This window comes from Oreochromis niloticus, linkage group LG5 (genome assembly GCF_001858045.2).
Source record: "Oreochromis niloticus isolate F11D_XX linkage group LG5, O_niloticus_UMD_NMBU, whole genome shotgun sequence".
Classification (NCBI taxonomy): Eukaryota; Metazoa; Chordata; class Actinopteri; order Cichliformes; family Cichlidae; genus Oreochromis; species Oreochromis niloticus.
In genome coordinates, this window is record NC_031970.2 from 17,700,246 (window position 1) to 17,721,175 (window position 20,930).

At 40.3% G+C, this 20,930-nt stretch overlaps 3 protein-coding genes across 8 annotated transcripts in view; 1 reads left to right on the plus strand and 2 right to left on the minus strand.

Annotated features, from left to right (window-relative positions):
- Positions 1-1,191: 1,191 nt before the first annotated feature.
- On the minus strand, positions 1,192-8,090 carry twf2 (twinfilin actin binding protein 2). Of its 2 annotated transcripts, XM_003448386.5 has the most exons (9): positions 7,573-8,089; positions 5,208-5,386; positions 4,531-4,626; positions 4,327-4,431; positions 4,174-4,188; positions 3,862-3,987; positions 3,622-3,772; positions 3,232-3,353; positions 1,192-2,838 (listed from the first exon to the last, which is right to left on the minus strand). In XM_003448386.5, exons 1-9 carry the CDS (start codon positions 7,667-7,669, stop codon positions 2,671-2,673), a joined length of 1,059 nt encoding a protein of 352 aa, XP_003448434.1. In that variant the 5' UTR covers positions 7,670-8,089; the 3' UTR covers positions 1,192-2,670. The 2 variants fall into 2 exon arrangements, with proteins under 2 accessions (XP_003448434.1, XP_005453537.1); XM_005453480.4 differs by lacking the exon at positions 4,174-4,188 and having other exon boundaries at positions 7,573-8,090.
- Positions 8,091-9,558: 1,468 nt separating this feature from the next.
- On the minus strand, positions 9,559-17,127 carry wdr82 (WD repeat domain 82). Its single transcript, XM_003448310.5, has 9 exons — positions 16,765-17,127; positions 14,689-14,786; positions 14,110-14,176; positions 13,912-14,011; positions 13,668-13,784; positions 13,426-13,581; positions 13,220-13,289; positions 9,984-10,126; positions 9,559-9,764 (listed from the first exon to the last, which is right to left on the minus strand). The coding sequence occupies exons 1-9, from the start codon at positions 16,923-16,925 to the stop codon at positions 9,735-9,737; spliced, it is 942 nt and encodes a 313-aa protein (XP_003448358.1). The 5' UTR covers positions 16,926-17,127; the 3' UTR covers positions 9,559-9,734.
- A 126-nt stretch (positions 17,128-17,253) lies between these two features.
- Positions 17,254-20,930, plus strand: part of glyctk (glycerate kinase) — a 6,018-nt gene continuing 2,341 nt past the window's right edge. Inside the window, exons 1-4 of one of the 5 annotated variants that reach the window (XM_005453477.4) lie at positions 18,993-19,290; positions 19,434-19,519; positions 19,666-20,052; positions 20,134-20,285. In XM_005453477.4, the coding sequence (XP_005453534.1) occupies positions 19,697-20,052; positions 20,134-20,285 (508 nt within the window). In that variant the 5' untranslated portion in view covers positions 18,993-19,290; positions 19,434-19,519; positions 19,666-19,696. Of the gene's footprint in view, positions 17,531-18,992; positions 19,339-19,433; positions 19,520-19,665; positions 20,053-20,133; positions 20,286-20,930 lie in introns of those variants that run through there. The other 4 variants (XM_005453475.4, XM_005453478.4, XM_005453474.4 and 1 more) reach the window with 4 other exon arrangements.

A 20,930-nucleotide genomic window follows, 5' to 3' on the forward strand; every position in this document is an offset into this window, starting at 1 on the left:
ATTGCCACCTGTTCACAAATGTATTCATTTTAATAATTTCCAGCTGTAAATGACCTCTTAATTTTCACATTCCAGGACAAACATGCTTATCAGCAATAGCTCCTCAAACCAACGCCCTACGCCAATCGCATATGTGTGTACGAAATATAATTTTCCTGTTTGAGCAAAGCTCAGATCCTTAATATGAAGTAGTATCAGGCCATAAAAATGCTATCTGACTACACACATTGTCACAATGCACAAGAACTGAAATGTCCTTGATGTGGAGAATATCTTTATAGTATCCTATCCTCATGAGACCCCAGCTCTGGTTTGGTGTGCATTGTCAATATATCCCAGCTATTTGGGATATAAAAAAAGAAAATTCCTAAGCATCATTACTTTTGAAAGTATGTCCTCATAATTAAGTTTAACAAAGTTTAAAAGACTTTATTGAGCAGAATGAAGTATAAGGTGCAAAAAGCCTGCATTTAATGCCTTCATATGACGATGAAGGATCTCAAGAGCATACATGACTCATGCAGGTGTGTAAAAGCAAGATTTTTCAGTTGTAGTTTGCTAAAGTTGAGCTCCTTTTTCTTCCTGATTCAGTTCCATTAAAAGTGATTGTTTAGCTTTGCATTCTTAAAGGAAATCTGATAACTTCCCTCATTTCTTACATTTAATTTACATTTCTTGCTTACATTTAATCCTGTCAGCTCTAATTGTAAAACATCTTTTCACAAAAAACATAAAATTTCACAAGTTCCTTACATGTTTTTTTGGTGAAAATCTTTATTTTTAAAAGAACTATGACTGCCACGTAAGTGCAATCAAATAAAAAGCACTGTATTCCCCCTCTGGGATGTGGTGGGCTAAAAGTTGAAAGTATCTAAACTTTGTACTGCAGTCCATTGTTTGAGTAAATGTACTTGGTTATACTTCCACCACTAGAAAACGCGGCGCATACCCAGAACTTGCAATGATTTAGTAGGTGAGTGATGTCTCGGAAACAATGAATAACTGTTGTCCTGCACTCAGCTGAAGAAAAGAAGACTCAAAAGGATTCTGAGAAAAGCTTTGCCTGGAATCAGCAACATAAATTCATCCGTGCTGCGTTGGGAGAAAAAAAAACCTTGAGCATCCACATTTGTTCAGAGAAACAGTCCTGAAAAGAACTGCTGGCAGGCGCTGACTAGAGAAATTGTTTGCTTTTTTTTTTTTTTTTTTTTTAAACTGTTTGATTTAGTAGATTTAACCGACCAAAGCTGTGAAATTGTTCCTCTGGCATTATTTTTGTGGATTTTTCTTTCTTTCTCCAAATAAATGTGATAATGTGTTACATTGGAGAAAACACAAGGTTGGCTTCATTAAAACTAAATCATGTCCCTGAATATGCTGATGCAATGTTTAAAAGACATTAGCAGTGCTTTGGTGTAGGTAAGTTGGACGGCAATGAGAGGTTGGTCGGTCAGTCTGCCCACCGCTTCAATCCAAGCTGAAGAACCTTAACGTCTGCTGGACTTTTTCCTCCTGCGACACCACGACGCTGGCTTTTGGGAATTTGTCTAAAATGCGTGAACAGTTTGGAGTGCGGCGGGTCAGCGTTCCTTTAAGTATCTTTAGTGTCAAAGTTTTTTTATTGCTACAAAAACTAATGACATTTTCCTCAGCTGTGGTTAATTATTTGCAAGATTGCCCTAAATAAGCATTACACACACACACCTGTTAAACAGCAGCACCCTTTCCTTGTAAGTCATGCTGATGCTCATGGTAGTGAAAGTATGATCAAAGGCATTACATCTACTAATTAGGGTAAATTCTGTTACTAGAAAACTTGACCTATATTAGAATAGCCATTCCACTCAGGAGTAACAATGTAACAATATAAACAATGTAATAGATGGGATAAAGTGGCCCTGTGTTTTGTGGAGGCGTGCGGAAGACACAGTGGAGGAGGATTATGAAGAAAGCTTACGGTTTCTTCGTAATCCTCAGGCTGATTCTTCAGGCGAGGCGACTGCAGCCATGAAAATGAATCTTTTGACCAAGTCTTCACGGCAGGCCTTGGATGCAGATTTGCATGGTATGAATACACAGGTCAGAGCTCAAGCTGAACTGATTTTTATCTAGTTAACGTGACACAGTGAGGTCTTTCAAAAGCCGGAGCTTGACTTCTCTTCAATGAAAAGTGCTGAGTGGAAATACCCTGAAGTGTAAATAATACCACAGTATAAACAAAATTTTATTTTGAATTTCTTTTCATGTCACTTTTTTTCCCCTCTTTTTAATTATGACTGTTCTTACAAACACGGTTGATACAAAACTTGTACTGGAGGCAAGATGATGTCTGAAACATTTCCCCATGCATTTCTAATTCAGTCCTTTTGTATTATAATGTAAACTGCAGAGTTATTTCATATAATTCAAGAACAGATTTGCTTTAAAAATAAAAATAAAATCACTATCTATCTTTCTGAATGCTCTTTGTCTGTAGTAAACTGATCCAGAGAGGCACATTCAAGATAATTCATCAGAACATTTCCACTAAAAACACATTTTCTATGTATCACAATTGTTTCAGCACACAAACGGTAGAGGAAAGGCATCACTGTGCATGTTCCCCTTGTCCTAATGAGGTGTTAATGGGTCTGGAGGAAGAGAGGGGAAGTCCAGGATCTGCAGACAGAACTAGCTGTCCTGCACGGCCTCTTCTGTCCCCTTAATAAGCCGCTTGTGTCCCCTTTTTCCTGCAGGGCCTCGGGGCTTAGCAAAAGCCTGTTTGTGGGTGTGCTGCTTAGGATGGACCTCATCGTACAGAAAGTCTGCCGTCAGTTCATCTCCGTCGTCGATCTCCAACTGCAAAAAATAGCCCCCCCCCCAAAAAAACGGGCTGTATTCAGAAGTTCATTAAAGACATTTCAGCTTGAAGTCTTAGAAATTCCATCAAGACTGTAGTCAAGACTTCAGAGGCCCCAGAGGTGGTAAAGTCTTATCATCTTAAAGAAAATTACTGCTTCAGTATACTTTATTTTTTAACAGTTATGAGATAATTCAGCTGAATAAATCCTAAATCCTGCATGTATGTATACCAGTAGGATTTAAAATGAAGTAAACATGCTGAATCTAAAACCACCAGACTCAAAAACAATGATCACGATGATATGATCTCAGCAGTAGCTTCAACCCATTATGAAACAATGTTATCTAATATGCCAACCCACCATCCCCCTATCTTTCCATCTGTTATACCTTTTTAGCGATTTCCAAATGGTAATCTTTCTCCACTTCCTCTAATAGTCTGCTCTTGCAGCTGGAGTACAGCATCCGCTCCTTAATGCTGCAGCTGTAGCCTGGCATGGAGTATATGAACACTGGAGACAGGGAAATGTTATGAGAGTTAATAAATACATATTTAAGATTCATTAAACTGTATACTTTAGCCTCCACAAATAGAATCAGTATTTGGTTGCACTGCTCACAGTCTTTGTACACAGTGTAGCTTTGTTTTAAATCTTAATACTAAAAGCTTTCAATAAATATCCATGATAAATGTGGTGTCAGTGCCAGTGAGTGTACAGCTCTCTTTCCACAGAAACAAAATGCAGGAGGATTATCAGAGTGCAAGGATCAGTATCATACCGACAGATTCCAGGTAGTCCCCTTCGTGGGAGTGTTTGTAAAGGAAGAAGTGGTATCTGGGAGTGTCTCTGGGAACTCTGCAGGGCAAATCTCGAGTTTCTGTCGGGTTAGAGTGGACCAGCTCAATTGTCTCCTTCTCTACATCCAGCCTCTGAAACACAGTGAACAAATGCACGCTAAAAGATCACTCCTCATACTACTTTTTAAGTAACTCTGAAATATGAGCTAAAGTTGGCTCACCAGCTGCACGTAGTTGATGCGTTTTTGGGCGAGCTGCTGTAGGGCTCTTTTGGCTGCATCCTGTAAGGGAAACGCGAGGCCCTGAAGAGTCTGGTGCTTACTCTCAACACTGATCTCTGTCGTCACCTGCAGAGGGCAGCAAGCAGAGGGGCATCTGTGTTTTCAAGATTCTGGAAAAAAAAAAATTCTCAAAGTGTTCAATATGTTCAATAGCAACACTTTCTGTGGCTGCAGGACTTTTGCAGAAGTGATAAGTTGGTATGACCACTAAATCACATTCATTCAGTATTACAGCAGAGTTCATCCACATACCTGTTTAACCCGGCCCTGAAAAGACAACCACAACAGTTATAAGTTCAATGTATGAAACAAGCAGTCTGTAACTCATGTTTCAGAAGAAGCAGCTCACATGCAAAGCTGCGTTGCAATGACGACAGTACGCCTGAAAGCATGTTGACCTTTTACCTCTGTAATTTTGATCCTCTGGAGCTCCTGCTCAGCTAATGTGAGCGGGGCAGGACCTGAGCAGGATGACACATGGTGCTGGTAGCCCAGCAAGCAGATGTCCTCCTAGTGTGAAAGCACAACAAGCAAGTCCTTTACAGGAAGCTCGAGACAAACGCCGCTAAAACATGTCATCGGAGAGGTATAAATTTAGCTGGTCCTCACTTCGGTTGTGCCAAATAGCTCGTATTTGATGTGGCCACCGCCAAACTCCTTCTTCACTGTGGCTCGCGTGGCAGCATATAACATCTTTTGTTTCACCTGCAGCCGTCAGAGAGGGAAATGAATGTGCCAGCTTTAAAATCTGAAAGTGTGGAGTCTATGTTAAAGAGGTGGGCCCACATAAAGAAGCAAGAATGATCACAGACAGTGCAGAGTTAGTTTAATGGCGATGAGGATCTATTCATTTATTGCTAGGATCTCCTAGCACTGAGATAGCCTTTCACAAATTAGGCATCTTTTTTTGTAAATAAAGCTTTTTAAAATTGTATTTCATGTTATTAAACTTAGCTGTGTTTCATGTTCACTAAAGGCCTAATACTATGCTTCAAATGTCTATATAGAATTATTCAGGTCATTGGGGTTAATTTTTAGAGGTGGCGGAATTGATCCAAATATCAATAGTATTGATACCAGTGCTGGTATTGATACTAGCATGACAGAATTGATGCATGGTATCGGATCAATATCAAAATTTAAGTTAAAAGGATGTTGTGACCTCTGCTTCAGTCTGTCACTACCCTCTACCGGGAGCAATACATCCTCTCATAAATGCTCAGCAACTCTGTGTTCACGTGACTTATTTTTTTGGGCACAGAATAAAGAAAACTGGTATTTCTTACTGGAGACTGGTCTGGAGACCACGAAATAAAGACCCACTCGTAGCCCAGTGCATTCTGGGAGTCTAGGCGGTACAGGATGTAGCAGGGCTCCTGGTCATCGAGGAGAGGAAGCAGAAAGCGATCATAATCCTGGTCCCAGCTCTTCTCTGGCTCTCTGTAGGCCCCCAGCACCAGCTGCTCTGAAAATCCAACCACTACTCATCACATACCTCAGCACGGCCTTCACGCAGCACATTCAGACGCTGTAGCCCACACTCGCAGTAAATTTACACAAAGGATTCTTGTTTGTGATTATAAAGCATGAGGGTGAAGTTGACCTCACTTGTTGCTGGCTAATTATTCAGCAGCATGCTACAGCAGAAGGTGCCTCTCTATTTATGGTACATGAGAAACGTTACATCAGACCAAATATTTACTCTTTCGCTACTTTCCAACATTTCTGAAACACAACTCATTTTCAGGTCTGTGTAACAGTTGCTTTATAATTTCTTAGAGATGAATTGCTTCTTACATTTCTAATCACGTCTCTCTCATTTTTAAAGAGCTAGAGAGCTTTTTTTATAAACAACTAAAGCATGTGAAGAAAAGTCAGTTAGAACTTAAACTGAAAAGATTAATGGTTTGGTCTGTAAAATTTCAGAAATGTGCTGTCTGAAGCCATCCACTGTCATCAGAAAGAGAAAACCGTGAAAAGCACGCTCATTATTTCCTTCCTAAGATGGTTAGAAAGGTCATATTACAGAAAAGCAGCAATTCCTGATACAAAACTTGGATGTGGGAATCATGCTGACTAAATAACTTCATCCTATATAAAGCCACGTGACTATTGTGATTCTGAGAGCCCCAACTGCTGTGGAGAAAGAACGAGAAGAGCAACGGTGAGCTAAAAATATCTCTGGCTTCGTTTCTGACTGACACAACGATAGGGGGTTAAATCTGTTCGTGGCAGCGACAGACGCTCTGAAATGCACACATTAACCCAAAGTCTGATGTCGCTCAGGGGTGCAGGGGGATTTCCTGACCGTCTCTGGGGGCATGTTGCTATTCTGAGCTGCAAAGCATTCCAGCTCTGCACGCACATATTTTCCATCAGCCAGTCTCTCCCATCTCCACAGATCCATATTAGTATAAAACTGCATTTAAACTATCCACTCGTAGGTCGAGGGCCTCGTCTTTTCTACTCACTGGTTAGACTCCACCACCACTACAGAGGACACAACTGTGTGGCCTCCTGAGGCAGCAGTGATGAAATCCGCTTGAATGATCGTGTTTCTCTTTTTGACATTGGAACAAACATGAGAGGAGACCGGTGACATGGTTACTGCAGCAGTGTGCAACCGTGTCACGTCACTTCAAAATAGCACACGGAGTCATCCAAACGCTTTAGTCGGGAAGTAAAACAGGCCTGACGCCCTTCTGCTGAGTCTGTACATCCGTGTCCCTCCAAATATTCAACGTGATAGTCCCAGAATGCATTCACCTTGAATCAAATTACAGCGTGCCATTGATCAGATACCAAAAACAAGGCGTAAACACATCATGAACATTTCTGTCTGCCTCCATAATCAGCCACCCGGACACCTATTGCCTAACTGACTGTTTCCACAAGCTGCTCAGCTGACACGCTGAGTGACTGCTGTCACACAACAGCTGCCAACAGTCTGGTTTTCCTAGACGTCAGACACGGTGTGTTGCAATTCCCAAGTTTGTTTTTTGCTTTCATCCACAGATGACTTGAAGATCTGAGAAACCATCATGAGCTATGAAAAACCCAGAAGGTCGTTAGGAACACATTTACTGCTGATTTCAGGGTAATTCTAAAAGTCCTGCTGAAATGTTTTGAGGCCTGTCGACCCTCCTGGCCTCTAAGAAAAAAAAAGGAGTCCTTTACAGGAAACAAAGTGTACCTGCTCATAGATGATCAGGGAGATAACCTATGATTAGTGGTCACAAAGGGACGTCACTGATCTAGCCCTCTAGCAATAAGACAAATGATCAACTGCTTACATTTTTCTTTTCATCACTTTCTCCAACTAAAATCATCCTGTGCTTCATCTCAGTTTAGCTGGTGGTCAGACAAACCAGTTAAAGGCATCACCTCAGGCTTCAGAATACTGCGATTTACATTTTTAAACATTAAATAGAACTAACAATTTGTTTATGAAGGAAGAAGAAATCTTAGTTGCGTCTGTAGCTCAGTTTCAAAGGAGACAAACGCTTTAACAGAAGATTTTTGGTGTGTTCAAAGAGACACACAAAAACTAACACTTGGTTTAAAATGTTTTGATTTAAAATGATAAAATGTCGGTCCTCTTGAGGTTATTTTTTCCGGCATCTCCATTCTACACTATCTTTGGTCACTCACCGTCTTGGATGCGCACCTTGATGAGGCGCACTGTTCCACCTCTTGCCCTGGCCAAGAACTGCCTCAACTCTGGTGTCACCACAAGTGCAAGAAACATGGCGGGTCAGCGGTGTTTCTCTCCCGCCAGGGGCTGGCTGTAACAGGATGAAGAAACAGAAGCAGGAGACAGAAGTGGAAGCTCCACAGGACCAGGCCAAAATTATTTAAGTCCAACCAAAGTCCGGCGTGTACACGTCCTTCGCTTCAATCGATGAGTACGAGGACAGAGCTCCTGAAGAAGAGGATCAGTGTGCGTCTGGGTTTGTTGAGAGTGTGCGACAATATGAGACGGGACATTGCTCAAGTAACTAGGACAGTATCATGTGCACACAGAGAGAGAGAACCTGATCACCTCTCCTAAATTTAGCTCCCACTGAGTAGCTACCGGCCTGTGAACAGCCCACCGCACACCAAGACCAAGCAGTGGAGCACGAGAGCATGACCTGCAGACCTGATTACCAACTTCTGAATGACTGAAGAAGTTATTTTTACAAAGAAAAACTTAAATATTTACTGCTGCGGGCAAATTATTGGTCACAATGCAGGACTGTGTAGGATGCTGTTGTTTTACCATTAACACATGTGGGAGTGAACCACACCAATGCTATACCTATTACTAGAATTTAACACAAAAACAACAAAATATTATAAACAATTTGAGTTACAGCGTGAAAAACTGGCCATTAATGTCTCAGAAAGTATACACAACAGTTCAGCTTCTTGTTATCAACCTTGACTGTTAGCACAGATTGTGAAAGATGTTTTTGTAGCTCTAAAATACCTGGTCACGCCAACAGCACACTCCTAGTCTGAGAAACATATTTTAAATCTGACAAGTCGAGGCTAAAAATATCTCCAGCTGTTTGTGCTACATCACGTTACACCTGAAAGTCAATCTCACTAAATCAAAGTCGAGACAGAAAAAATAAAAACCCAGCCCCGCACTAGCTCAAATTCTGCCAGTACGGTGTGCAAACATCATAAAATACCTCATAAAATATGTTGTGTAAAAGAAAAACGATCAAATTCAACAAATTTTCCTTGTGTCTATTTGAACTGTCCTTCTCGACAAACACGCCAAAGAAAACCCTTGTTAAGTGAGTTTAAAGTCATACTTTTGTAAATATATATCTTAATACACTCATCCAGCCATGACTGGTACACCTGCTCAAATGATCATTTACAAAAATATCTAATGAGCCAGTCAATGCATTTAGGCACACAGACATGGTTAGGACGACCAGGTGCAGATTACAGTGAGCATCAGAATGGATAAGGTAATTTTAAGAGACTGAGTGTGGTTTTGTTGTTGTTGACAGACAGGCTGGTTTTCCCACACAGCTATCACTAGTACAAAGCAAACAAAATGACAATGCACCTCTTAGATACTTGAGGTGAAGGACCAGAATGATTTGAGCTGACAGGAAGGCCAACAGCAACTCAAATAATCACTCATTACAACCAAGGTATGCAGAAGAGCATGTCTGAACACACATCACCTTCAAACCTTGAAGCAGATGACACCAGCAGACTGCAAAATATTTCCTGGTGGTGCCCCTCCACCACAGCCCACCTAAGTATTGCTGCTACACAATGTCCATCCCTTTGTAACCATATCTTCTGATAGCTGCCTCCAGGATTATAACACACCATGTCACAAAGCTCAGATCGTCTCAAACTGGTTTAAACTGGCCTCCACACCTTTAGGATGTGGTGCAGACAAATGTGCTCCAACTGTGTGACGTCGTCTTTTTAATATGAACCCAAACCTCTGGTGATACTGTTTTCAGCACCTTGTTGAATTGATGCAATAAAGAATTAAGATAGCTCTGAAGGCAAAGAGGGGCTCCAACCCGGTACTACCTTATAAAGTAGGCAGTGATTGTGGAACCCTCCCATTCTAAAAATCCAACTCATTTAAAAATCACAGACACAAAAAACAAAAACCAACTTCTTAGAAACTCTTTAATGTTAAATAGAAAAACATTTATAAAAAAAGAATGCACAACTGATCATTTGTGTAAAGTCATTATTTACAAATTTCATCTGATTTTTCACACTTCCTCTGAGGTCCATACAGAGCTGACTGCGATGACCCCTGCTGGTTACTCTGCTTCCCATCATCATTCATCAATGGTGGGAAGCCAGAATGCCTGAAAGATTAAATATAAACAATTCTGGTTAAATTTCATCAATATGAAGCCGTTTGTGTGCCAGCAGTACAAAAGAATAAACAGGCTTTTTCTTTTAAATAAATGGATACTGGTAACTATCCCACAGTTCAACCCCAGTATAAAAATTAAGACCAAGCAGAGCTACATTCTCTGGGCTGTTGTCTTTTCAACTAAGCCCACATTGCTGCTTCCACTGACCATGTTAGAGCATGCGCTTGCAAACGTCATGAACTTCGGATTGAACTGCAGGCAGGTAATCGGGCCCGTGTGCTTCCCGTCTAACAAAGCCACCTTCATTCCACTCTCGGCGTTCCACACGTGGATCTTTCCGTCCTCGGAGCCTGAAACAGGTGTGCAGAAATGTGACAAACGTTCAGCCTGTCTCCTTTGATCTGACACTGTTTTAACAACTGTCTTAATTTCATTTAAGGTGGATTTTAGTGCAAAATCAAATCTCATTTCTGTTCTGCTAGTCCTGAGATCAGTGTAGAACCTACACTTTTGGTTATGGTGTTAGTGTTTATATGTGTGCCCCACCACCACCACCACCACCACCTTGAAGTCTGTTGATTGTGAGTTCACAGGTGATTATTTCCTTCCTCATCAATTAATCTTTCATGATGATCCTCCTTAGCAATGACAAGCCTGTAACTGACAATCTGACCAATTACTGATACACCATTTTTACATTTACCTACAATGTCTGGTCTCAAAACATTATTAAATACTGTACTGTAATAGTTTAAAAGGTGTATTTGATTATTTTATTATTGACTGACGTACTGTGAACTTAACTCTGCCTTTTCCCCCCTTTTTTTCTTTAAAGGGGGAGGATCCTTATTGCATGCACGCACACACAAACACATATCTGTGTTTGGTGTCACGAACACCCCCAATCACCTATTCACAAACATATTTTTAAAAAACTAACAAACAAACAAAAAAAACAATTTGCACACTACTCTGAATCAGGAACTGTCCGAACCAGTGCTTGTCAGAGTGCAAACAGTGTGACGCCACTGACTAGCCAATTGGTGACATGAAGTCTGTTGATTTCATTTTCGGATCGCTTGGAACCCCAATCGAGTAAGTACTAAAAAAGTAGCTGGAACCAGGTACTATGACCTAATTGGAAACCCTAAAAACCTCGCCAAGCTGACCCGAGTAGGTACTAATGGAAAAAGGCTAAAAGCAAGCTCAATTCTACCACTTTGGGCCCCTTGAATTCACTCTGTAGTGCTCACTCTTGCTGAGAGAGGATCTATGAACTGGAGTTCATAGATCCATTAACTCCTGGTCCTGGCTGAACAGCTGGGTGGCTGATCGGTGGGTTTCCAGGCTTGGCATAGAGAGTGATGATCTCGCTATGCAAATGGCGACTTAATAGATAACAAACTTATTGTAATGACAAGGGCTGACAGACTGACCACTTCCTGATCGGAGTTATCCCAGTAGACAGACAATTTGTTTATTTCCAAACTAAATAAAATAAAGACACCAGATGCATCAATGAGATTGATATCAGACATACACAAACTCATGGTGGTGTATATTATATATTAATGTTTTAAGTCCAAGAGTGAGTAGGCAAAAGTTTAACAGTCAAGGTCGGTTCATCAAACATATTTTACTGTTTTAATTTATCGCCCTACTCATCCTGCTGGTGCGTTTCTCTCTAGTTTCATACTTTTTATCTTTAATTATTAAAGATTTAGAGAGAGAGAAACTTGAGGTCCTGAGCTGTGTCACAGGATGACTAACTGTAACACAGTTTCTAACTCTATATATACTTAACTAATGCTTAATTTCATTCAATATGTCTCTGGCTCCCCACACACAAAAGGCCACACCTTGGATGTTGTTTTCTCTCCTAACCTTAATATCAGTAATTTATGTCTTACTGATATTCATTTGAGTGTTCATTGCCGTGCATTTTTCAACCTTAGTTTTCCTTTGGACCCATCACCAGTTCAATGTAGAATCGTAAAGCCAGTTATTACTCAGGATGTTGCTCAGAAGTTCTGTGATTAGTTTAATCCATCTTTGCTGAGGGATTGCCCTGATGTTGATGTTGCTACATGTTTTAATAAACAGTGCTCATTTATTCTTAACGTAGTAGCACCAATGAAATCTGCCTTCATACCACTTACAAAACTTTCCTCATGGATAAATGAATCAATTCAAACATCCAAAAGAAACTGTCGTAAGGTAGAACACCTGTGGAAATCCACTAAACTCGAGGTTCACAGGCTCCACCTAAGAAAACTTTGGCTGGAATATTTTCCTAATCTTATTTCTTCATATAAGAAAAAGTCTAAGGTCCTGTTTGAAACAAAGTCTTGTTTTCCCTGTGATCCCCACGATACCTGTGTCCTCTAAAGCTGACAGTAATGACTTTTCAATTTTTTTATGATTAAACTCAGTAATGTCAGAGCAAGCAGATCAATCACCAACCTGACTCAGCAACAGTGAATGCAAACAGAAGTAAAAATGTAAAACTTGTGATCTGAACAGTCACTGTTGTGTATTTGTGACTCGCTAAATAAGCTATATGCAGAACACTGACTAGACACCATCCATGAAAGTGCTGCGGTGGTATTTTAAGTGCAAATACACCAACCACTGTGCAGTATTGCTTGTCATGCATGAATGGCTCTACCTTGCCTGGGCACAAAACCTGCTTTTCCTCACTTTTCCTAGAACCTCGAGAGTGAAGTCACTCCCAGTTATGACATATGACTTTCGAGGTAAATAGAATGCAGCGTTAGCTTTGGGTGTGTGCGTGATATTGCGATAGTGTGATTATGACATCAAGGATTTTTTTCCAGTTATAAAAGAGTGGATTGCCTCAGTAATAAAGGCACTATTAAATAAACCATGTTATATGTGTTTTTTGTACACAGGTGTCTCTCTATTAAAAATAAGTTGCCCCATCTATTTGTAATAATAATTCCAGCTGCAAAAAAACAAAAAAAAGAAGAAGAAAAAAAACCAAACTAGCTTTTATTATGGTGTTAAGTATTCAAGGAAATGAGTGGTAAACTGCATGTCGTAAAGGTTATTCAATCAGTTTGCGCAATTCAGTATTCTATTGCATGCATTTTGCACTTTGAGAAGGCCACTCATACAAATACATATGCAATAAGGTTAAAAACAAAACTGTTAACACTAAAAGTACTTACAATAAGAGACGAAAAAAAAAAAAAAATCAAGTTTGCACTGGTACAACCTGTTAGTAAATCTGGCCTTCAAAATGTAGAATGTGTGCCATGTATCGTTGACAGAATTCAGGGATATGTTTCTGTACATCTGTTAATTTGCTTATTTACATGCTACTTACAAATAAATCAAACTAACTAACAAATAAATCCATTAAAAGATTTTATTCTAAACACTAAGGCAACAGCAAGACAGAAGCGGTCATCTTAACTTACCTATCATAACAAACTGAGAATCAGGAGTGAATGAAGCCTCCAGTGTTACACCTTTACTGTTGTTGTAACCCTGAGTGTACATGAACAGTATATTCAGTTATACATGTCCAATCCATTTTACTGGATTGGTTTTTATTTTTCATATTTAAACACTTGAGTTTGATTTTATCCAGTACATTTCTGTGTTGTAATAACTTGTCTCTTACCCCAAAGGAGTGAAGCACAGCACCCTTAAAAGCATCTAAGATGCGCAGAGCTCCACCATTAGTAGAGAGAAGAATGAGCTTTCCATCATTGCTAAACTTCAGTCCTGTCCACTCACATGTTCGATCATACTGAAGCTTAAAGGTTGCAAATGGACCCTGTGGACGATAGGTGACTACTCAGTACTTTTTATCCAATAAAAAAACAAAACAAAAAAAGTCTCTAATGAATTAACGCCTCTTACCTTATCAAACGACCGCAAATCATAAAGTTTAACCATTTCTGAATTTATTCCAGCAGCAAAAATCAGACCCTCTGGGTCAAATGAGCAAACTGGCTTCCCCTGCAGGTGCATCAGACCCTGAAATTTCAAGGTGACAAGATAAAGCCAGTGTCAGTTACACAGCTCTTCTCCAATATAAAACAATAGGTTGCATAGAGGTACAACAACATTTGGAGGTCACCTAACTAAAACCAAATATACTCACCTGACAGTTGGGTGATCGCAGATCCCACAGTCTGATTGTTTTATCTAATGAGCCAGAAATAAATGTGTCATCCACAGGAGACATGGAGAGAGATGTCACTCTGGTCACAAAACAAACAAGAAAGAAAAAAAAAAATTACAACAGGGTAACCTTGAATGTAACACTGCAATTCAAACCAAAATAAAATCCAGTTCTCACCTTTTGTTATGCCCCGGAAAGTAGCGGATGTATTTGTTGTCATGAAGGGACAAGTACCGTATAGTGTCTTGGAGAAAAACAGAGACATAATCAAAAAAGGAGAAGCCCACAGCCAAGTTATACATTAAACAAGACAGCAACAGCAACAGCAACAGCAAAAACCAAAACATGTTGTCTTCCATGCGTGAAGTTTATTACAGGTCGATCTGATGAGAAGACTCAACCGTGGGCAAGGCAGTCACTTGTACAGTTAGCTCCTGTATTGGGCAGAATCACAGACCCTCAAACTGTACAAACAACTACCTCAGACCAAAGTGAGCAGTCTGACCTCTGCAATCCAGCAGTCATCAACTGGCATGCAGCAGCCTGTCCATGCCAACCATCAAAAAACATATAATCTTACCTTAAATGTGATAAGTTAAATGTTAAATGCAAAACAAACATCCCTCCTTGTTTACTCCTACACTGCTGTTGTTATTATTTTTGACTATGTGAGACATCTTATTACATAAAAAAAAACCTCAATCCTACTACACTACCAAGCAAAAACTACAAAAACACGTTTGTGCATCAACATACCATCGATTTTGTTGGAACTGTAGACCACAGTGTTTGCAGCATGTGTGTACCTGATCAGATCCACGCCATACTTTTTACTGTAGAGAGTCCTCTTGGGTCTGCAAACAAACAAACAACCATATGGACTTTTAACCCCCTTTGCCAGTGAAGAAACACACCAAAAACATTTCATTAAAACTGAGCATTGCGCTATTTATCTGAAGTGTTTATGTACTGTCCTAAAAACTCGCTGAAAAGTCTTCAGCTAATCCAAAATGCTGCAGCAAGAGACCTGACAGGGACTAGAAAGAGAGAGCATATTTCTCCTGTTTTGGCTTCCTGTTAAATCCAGAATTGAACTCAAAATCCTGCTCCTCACATATAAGGTCTTAAATAATCAGGCCCCATCTTATCTTAATGACCTTGTAGTACCATATCACCCTATTAGAGCACTTCGCTCTCGCTCTGCAGGCCTACTTGCTGTTCCTAGAGTATTTAAAAGTAGAATGGGAGGGAGAGCCTTCAGTTTTCAGGCCCCTCTTCTGTGGAACCAGCTTCCAGTTTGGATTCGGGAGACAGACACCATCTCTACTTTTAAGATTAGGCTTAAAACTTTCCTTTTTGCTAAAGCATATAGTTAGGGCTGGACCAGGTGACCCTGAATCCTCCCTTAGTTATGCTGCAATAGACGTAGGCTGCCGGGGGATTCCCATGATGCATTGAGTTTTTCCTTTCCAGTCACCTTTCTCACTCACTATGTGTTAACAGACCTCTCTGCATCGAATCATATCTGTTATTAATCTCTGTCTCTCTTCCACAGCATGTCTTTATCCTGTTTTCCTTCTCTCACCCCAACCGGTCGCAGCAGATGGCCGCCCCTCCCTGAGCCTGGTTCTGCCGGAGGTTTCTTCCTGTTAAAAGGGAGTTTTTCCTTCCCACTGTCGCCAAAGTGCTTGCTCATAGGGGGTCATATGATTGTTGGGTTTTTCTCTGTATGTATTATTGTGCGATCTACTGTACAATATAAAGCGCCTTGAGGCGACTTCTGTTGTGATTTGGCGCTATATAAATAAAATTGAATTGAATTGAATACTGCATCAATTTAAGACAAAATAACTTTACTGTCTCCCATAGGAGAAAATCTGGGATGAAGCAACTGCTGCATTGAAACCCTCCCAAAAAAACACCACCAATAAAAAGAAAGACAACGCAGTAAAAGGGCACACAGTCCCTAGCAATGAATGATTTCTCTGTCATTTAGTCATGAGCTTTTACATTTATCAGTGATTATACTTATATAAGCGGACCCTGTATATCCTACCAGAGTTCATCAACACAAACCCAGGCACCACCACATTTCAGCGGTCAGATAAAAGCCTGTTAGCCTGCTGAACAGTAGACGTAAACAAACATCTCAGCGAGTGAAGAGCGTTACTATTACTAGTTACTACTAATTTTTCCTGCCGTTATAATCAAATAAAAATGTTGATTATAACAGCAGATAAATGCATACTTGTACATTTTTAGTCATACAAAATGTGGGAAAAACTCAAACACAAGCTTCTTAATCCATCTAAACTCCTTTCAGATACAGTTTTATGAAAAAGGGAAAATAAAAGGCCGCATATGTTTACATCTGAGAGGCTCTATTTAGTTAACAAACTGGCGTTCTTGCCATAAAGTGATTATAAAAATATTTACTCTGTGGATTAGCCTCTTTACACATTCATTACCAAATATACATATATATATTTAATTTATAGATTATCTGGGAACTGATTATCAACTGTTCTGGGAATAAAATAGCATCCCACAATATACGATTTTATTCAACACACACATACTGAGCACAGTCCTTTCAATGTTAAAGGTTTGGTTCGAGCAATGTGACTATATATTTATTTGCTAATGTAGTGCATAACTGCAGACATTAAATCTAACAGATTTATTGTTAATTTGATGTTGCTTGCACTCGGACAATTTTACGCAGACCATTAACGCAGTGCAGCACAGGCCTCGCTAGCTAGCATAGCAAACAGCTAACGTCAAAAACAGCAAGGTAAAAAATATTAATAAATACGAGGAACTCGCTCTTACTTTCCCTCCTGGCAGTCATACAAGACTAGCGAGTCATCGTCGCTGCTGGAAATAATCGTTTCTCCATTCGAGCTGAAGTCGAAGCAATTAATTTTGTCTGTGTTTTCGCGAAACACTTTAGCAACCCTGAAGCTCCGCAGCACATTGTCCGTTAGCTTCATGATGGTCTGTCTGTGTCTGAGGGTAAGCGCCCCCTCGTTTTGATTTAAACCGAATCACTAGTGCCACTTATGCAATCTTTACAAATATATGAGCTGCGGAGATGTGAAAGGGGTCTTTTTTTTTCCTTAAAGAAGGATAGTTCAAACAGAACGACAAAATCCCGCCTGGGATACTTCTCTGTCCTCGGCGGAGAGGAGGAGGAGGGAAAAGCGCCGCCTTCGCCACGTCGGTGACGCGCATATTCATCACCTGACAAACTCGGGCCTAGGAAACCACGCGATATTGCAGATTGTTATCGCGATAGCTGCATTGTGCCAGCAAAAGCCTCTTATTTGCACGCAGTTTGCTTACCAAAGGCAGTTTAGGAGTTAAAAGCTTATTGTCTTTTTTTTTTAAGCTCTACTGTAGTCTAATTTGTTTTAAAATGTCTGTTTTTAAAAAGCGAAGCCTTCTTGCATTAGCACTTTCTGGCTGATACCGTTAGCCGTATGTGTTTATCAGTTGGCTCCCGTTATCTGGCAGCCTCTAGGTTTGCAGGATAAACGCAGAAGTGAAGAAGAAAGTACCAACGACAGCTTTGTCCTCACAGAAAGACAATTCCATGGTACGATTAATTAATTGAAATCTTCTGTCTGCCGCTCGTGCTTTTTTGATTTATTTTTTTTTCTATGAATGAGTCGGCTTGTTTTAAGGAAATCTCTAAAGTTTGGTTGTAGAGGGCGAATTCTACTTTATTACTGCATTTCAGGCAGGGGTAAATAAATAATCTGGGGTAAAATAATCTGCCAGTAGGCGTTTGATTTACTGAAATAACAAGTAGCATGATATTTAGGTTATCCACACCGGCTACTTTGTTAGGTACACCTGTTTTGCTACTTGTTAAGGCAAATATAGTTAGGTGGCATGGTCGCTGGTGCCAAGACGAGCTCGTATGAGTATTTCAGAAAGTGACTTCTGGGACTTTCCCAACCATCAACCATCTGTAGAAGAAAAAAAAACTCCAGGGAGAATGGTCACACTACATAAGGAACACTGGTTACAACCAAGGTTAGCAGAATAGGGAGAAGGGCTACAGCAGCAGAAGCCCACAGTGTGTGCCACTCCTATCTGCTAAGAACAGGAAAGTGAGGCTACAATTCATACAGGCTCACCAAAATTGGCACAAAAGTTTGGCAGAACGTTTCCAGGTCTCACAAGTCTTGATTTTTGCTGCAACGTTGAGACACTCCATCCCTTTATGACCAAAGATTGGCCATCTATTGATGGCTGCTTTCAGCAGGATAACTCACCATGTCATAAAGCTCAGATCTTGTCAGACTAGTTTCTTGAACATGTCAATGATTTCACTGAACTCAAATGGCCTCCACAGTTGCCAGATCTCAGTAGAGCAACTTGTGGATGTGGTGATATAGGAGATATGCATGTGAAGCTGACAAATCTGCAGCAACTGTGGTGCACCAGGGTCTTTCCAGCACCTTTTTGAATTTGTGCCATGAAGAATTAAGGTCGTTCTGAAGGCAGAGGTGTGCCTAACAAAACGGCCTGTAAGTGTTTCTGAAGGTTTTTTTTTTTGTTGTTTGTTGTTGTTGTTTTTTACAAATTTAAAAAGTCTAAAATCTCATTATATAATATTGTGATTATTGTCTGGATTTCTAGCATGTACATCTAATCGCATTAAAATGCCACAGTCCCAGTGGCTCATTTGTAAAAAAAGAAAGAAAAGAAAACAAGCAAACTACCTAAAAACCAGATGCACAACCTCTCTCTCTGTTTTTTTTTACACTATATTTTACTTTACTTTATTTTACTCTGTATTTCTTGTAGTTTTGTATTCATGGTGTATTATGGTTTTCTGTAACTGAATGTTGTAATTTTTGTTTTTGCATCGTGAATGAAAAAGCCCAACAAGGGACAAGGGTTGGAATTTAGCAATAGCTATAAACTCTATTTGCACCACATCAGTTTCATGATCCATATCAGAACTATGTTAAACTGCATTGTCCCTACTAAATAAATAAAATTATGTCTACAGGGCTTAAAAATGGGTGTGTCTTTCAAATACATTACACAAGAGGCTGCTTTGTTTAACAGCACTGAACAAAGTATGGGTATCACTGAGTTTAATGCAATCTGTGGCAGAAAAAAATCAAAATACAACAAAAACGACTTAATGCGCAGCTGCAGTGTCAGCACTTTCATGCGGCCTGTGATCCTCTGAAGTCAATCATTACACCAAAGGTACACAACTCCAGCCAGTGTCTGGCCAGATTGTTGCCACACTGCCTAACCTCTGAGCAGGAGTCCAAACACAGCAGGCTTCCACAGGAATACACCAGCTTCATATCACATTTGCAACCTACACAGGTAGGCAGCCTCGTGAATCTTCTAAAACACAAACCTAAATGCACTTATGTGAGTATAGTTTTAACTAGTATAAACATAAAAAGGTAAAGTACTTTTTCTTTTCAGAATGGTTAAGCAAAATGTATTCCTCTGTATTCCTGCAGTCATCAGACTTGACCGTAAACAAGACTTACAAGAAGTGTGATGACTGAACAACACAAAAAAAGCTCTTAAAAATTGTGAATTTGAGGTACACAAAGTAAATTTAAGAAAAAGTTTTAATTATAATTGCTTAGTAATAATACATGACTATTTCCTTGTCCTTTGCAGGTTGTTTATGCTTTGTTTAAATTGTGCTCTCTTTAAAAATCTGTAAAATTTTTCTATATCCCTTAGGACATTTCTGCTCAGATCCACTGAATTATCAATGGCCCGTGTTCTTTCCTTGTTCCGGTCTCAGCCTTTTCTGCGTCTTGTGGCGAGGAGAAAACCCACGTTCTGCAAAATGTCAATGGACACGCGGGCACGTGAAGTGTTTGCAGCTGCAGTGGAAGCCGTGCAGCCAGATACTGTGGTCCGTCAAAGTATCAAGCGCAAGGAGGACTCTGTTGTTATTGATGGTCGCACATTCACGCTCAAACACAACCTGCACTTGGTGGGCTTTGGAAAAGCTGTGCTGGGAATGGCTGCTGAGGCAGAGAGGATTGTGGGTGATCATTTAGTGAAAGGAGTCATAAGCGTGCCACATGGGATTCAGCAAACATTACAGCAGCACGGGAAAGAGTAAGCGAATGCATTTAGAGGTAAAAGCAACTTAAAGTGTTAACTCAGGAAGTAAAGTTAATATTTCTTTTTCCATCACAGCCATCTGCTGCTAAAAGAAAACAGCCGTATCAAAGTAATAGAGGGAGCTAAACACAACTTGCCTGATGCTGATGCCCAGAAGGCAGCTGAGATGATCAAGCATTTAGCCAGTGAGCTGACAGAGAAAGACTTGCTTCTTGTACTGATTTCAGGTATGAATGGGACTTCTTGGTTATTGTTAAAAATAATAAACAATAATTGTTTCACAGATATCATTAAAATATTAATTTAAATTCAGTTTTGTTTATATAGCACCAATTCACAACAACAGTCACCTCAAGACGGTTTATAGTGTAAAGTGAAGACCCTACAATAATACAAAGAATGGTAAATGGCCTGTATTTGTATAGCGCTTTACTAGTCCCTAAGGACCCCAAAGCGCTTTACACATCCAGTCATCCACCCATTCACACACTGGTGATGGCAAGCTACATTGTAACCACAGCCACCCTGGGGTGCACTGATAGAGGCAAGGCTGCCGGACACTGGCGCCACCGGGCCCTCTGACCACCAGCAGTAGGCAACGGGTGAAGTGTCTTGCCCAAGGACACAACAACCAAGACTGTCCAAGCCGGGGCTCGAACCGGCAACCTTCCGATTACAAGGCAAACTCCCAACTCTTGAGCCACGATCGCCCCAACAGTCAGAAGAAATTTTAAGCCTAATGTTAAAAGTAGAGAGGGTGTCTGAAAAGCTGAAGGCTCTGCCTTCCATTCGACTTTTAAAAGACTAGGAACCACAAGTAACCCGCAGTCTGAGAGTATAGTACTCTATTTGGTGATACGGTACCCTGAGGT

Excerpts from the sequence above, each read along its gene's own strand:
- twf2 (XM_003448386.5), bottom strand. The coding sequence starts at position 7,669 with ATGTTTCTTGCACTTGTGGTGACACCAGAGTTGAGGCAGTTCTTGGCC. Across the intron at positions 5,387-7,572 it reads CAAGGTGCGCATCCAAGACG|AGCAGCTGGTGCTGGGGGCC; the intron begins GTGAGTGACCAA and ends TTGGATTTTCAG. Across the intron at positions 4,627-5,207 it reads GGTCTCCAGACCAGTCTCCA|GTGAAACAAAAGATGTTATA; the intron begins GTAAGAAATACC and ends TGACGGCTGCAG.
- wdr82 (XM_003448310.5), bottom strand. The coding sequence starts at position 16,925 with ATGAAGCTAACGGACAATGTGCTGCGGAGCTTCAGGGTTGCTAAAGTG. Across the intron at positions 14,787-16,764 it reads TATGACTGCCAGGAGGGAAA|ACCCAAGAGGACTCTCTACA; the intron begins GTAAGAGCGAGT and ends GTTTGTTTGCAG. Across the intron at positions 14,012-14,109 it reads TTTCCGGGGCATAACAAAAG|AGTGACATCTCTCTCCATGT; the intron begins GTGAGAACTGGA and ends TTTTGTGACCAG.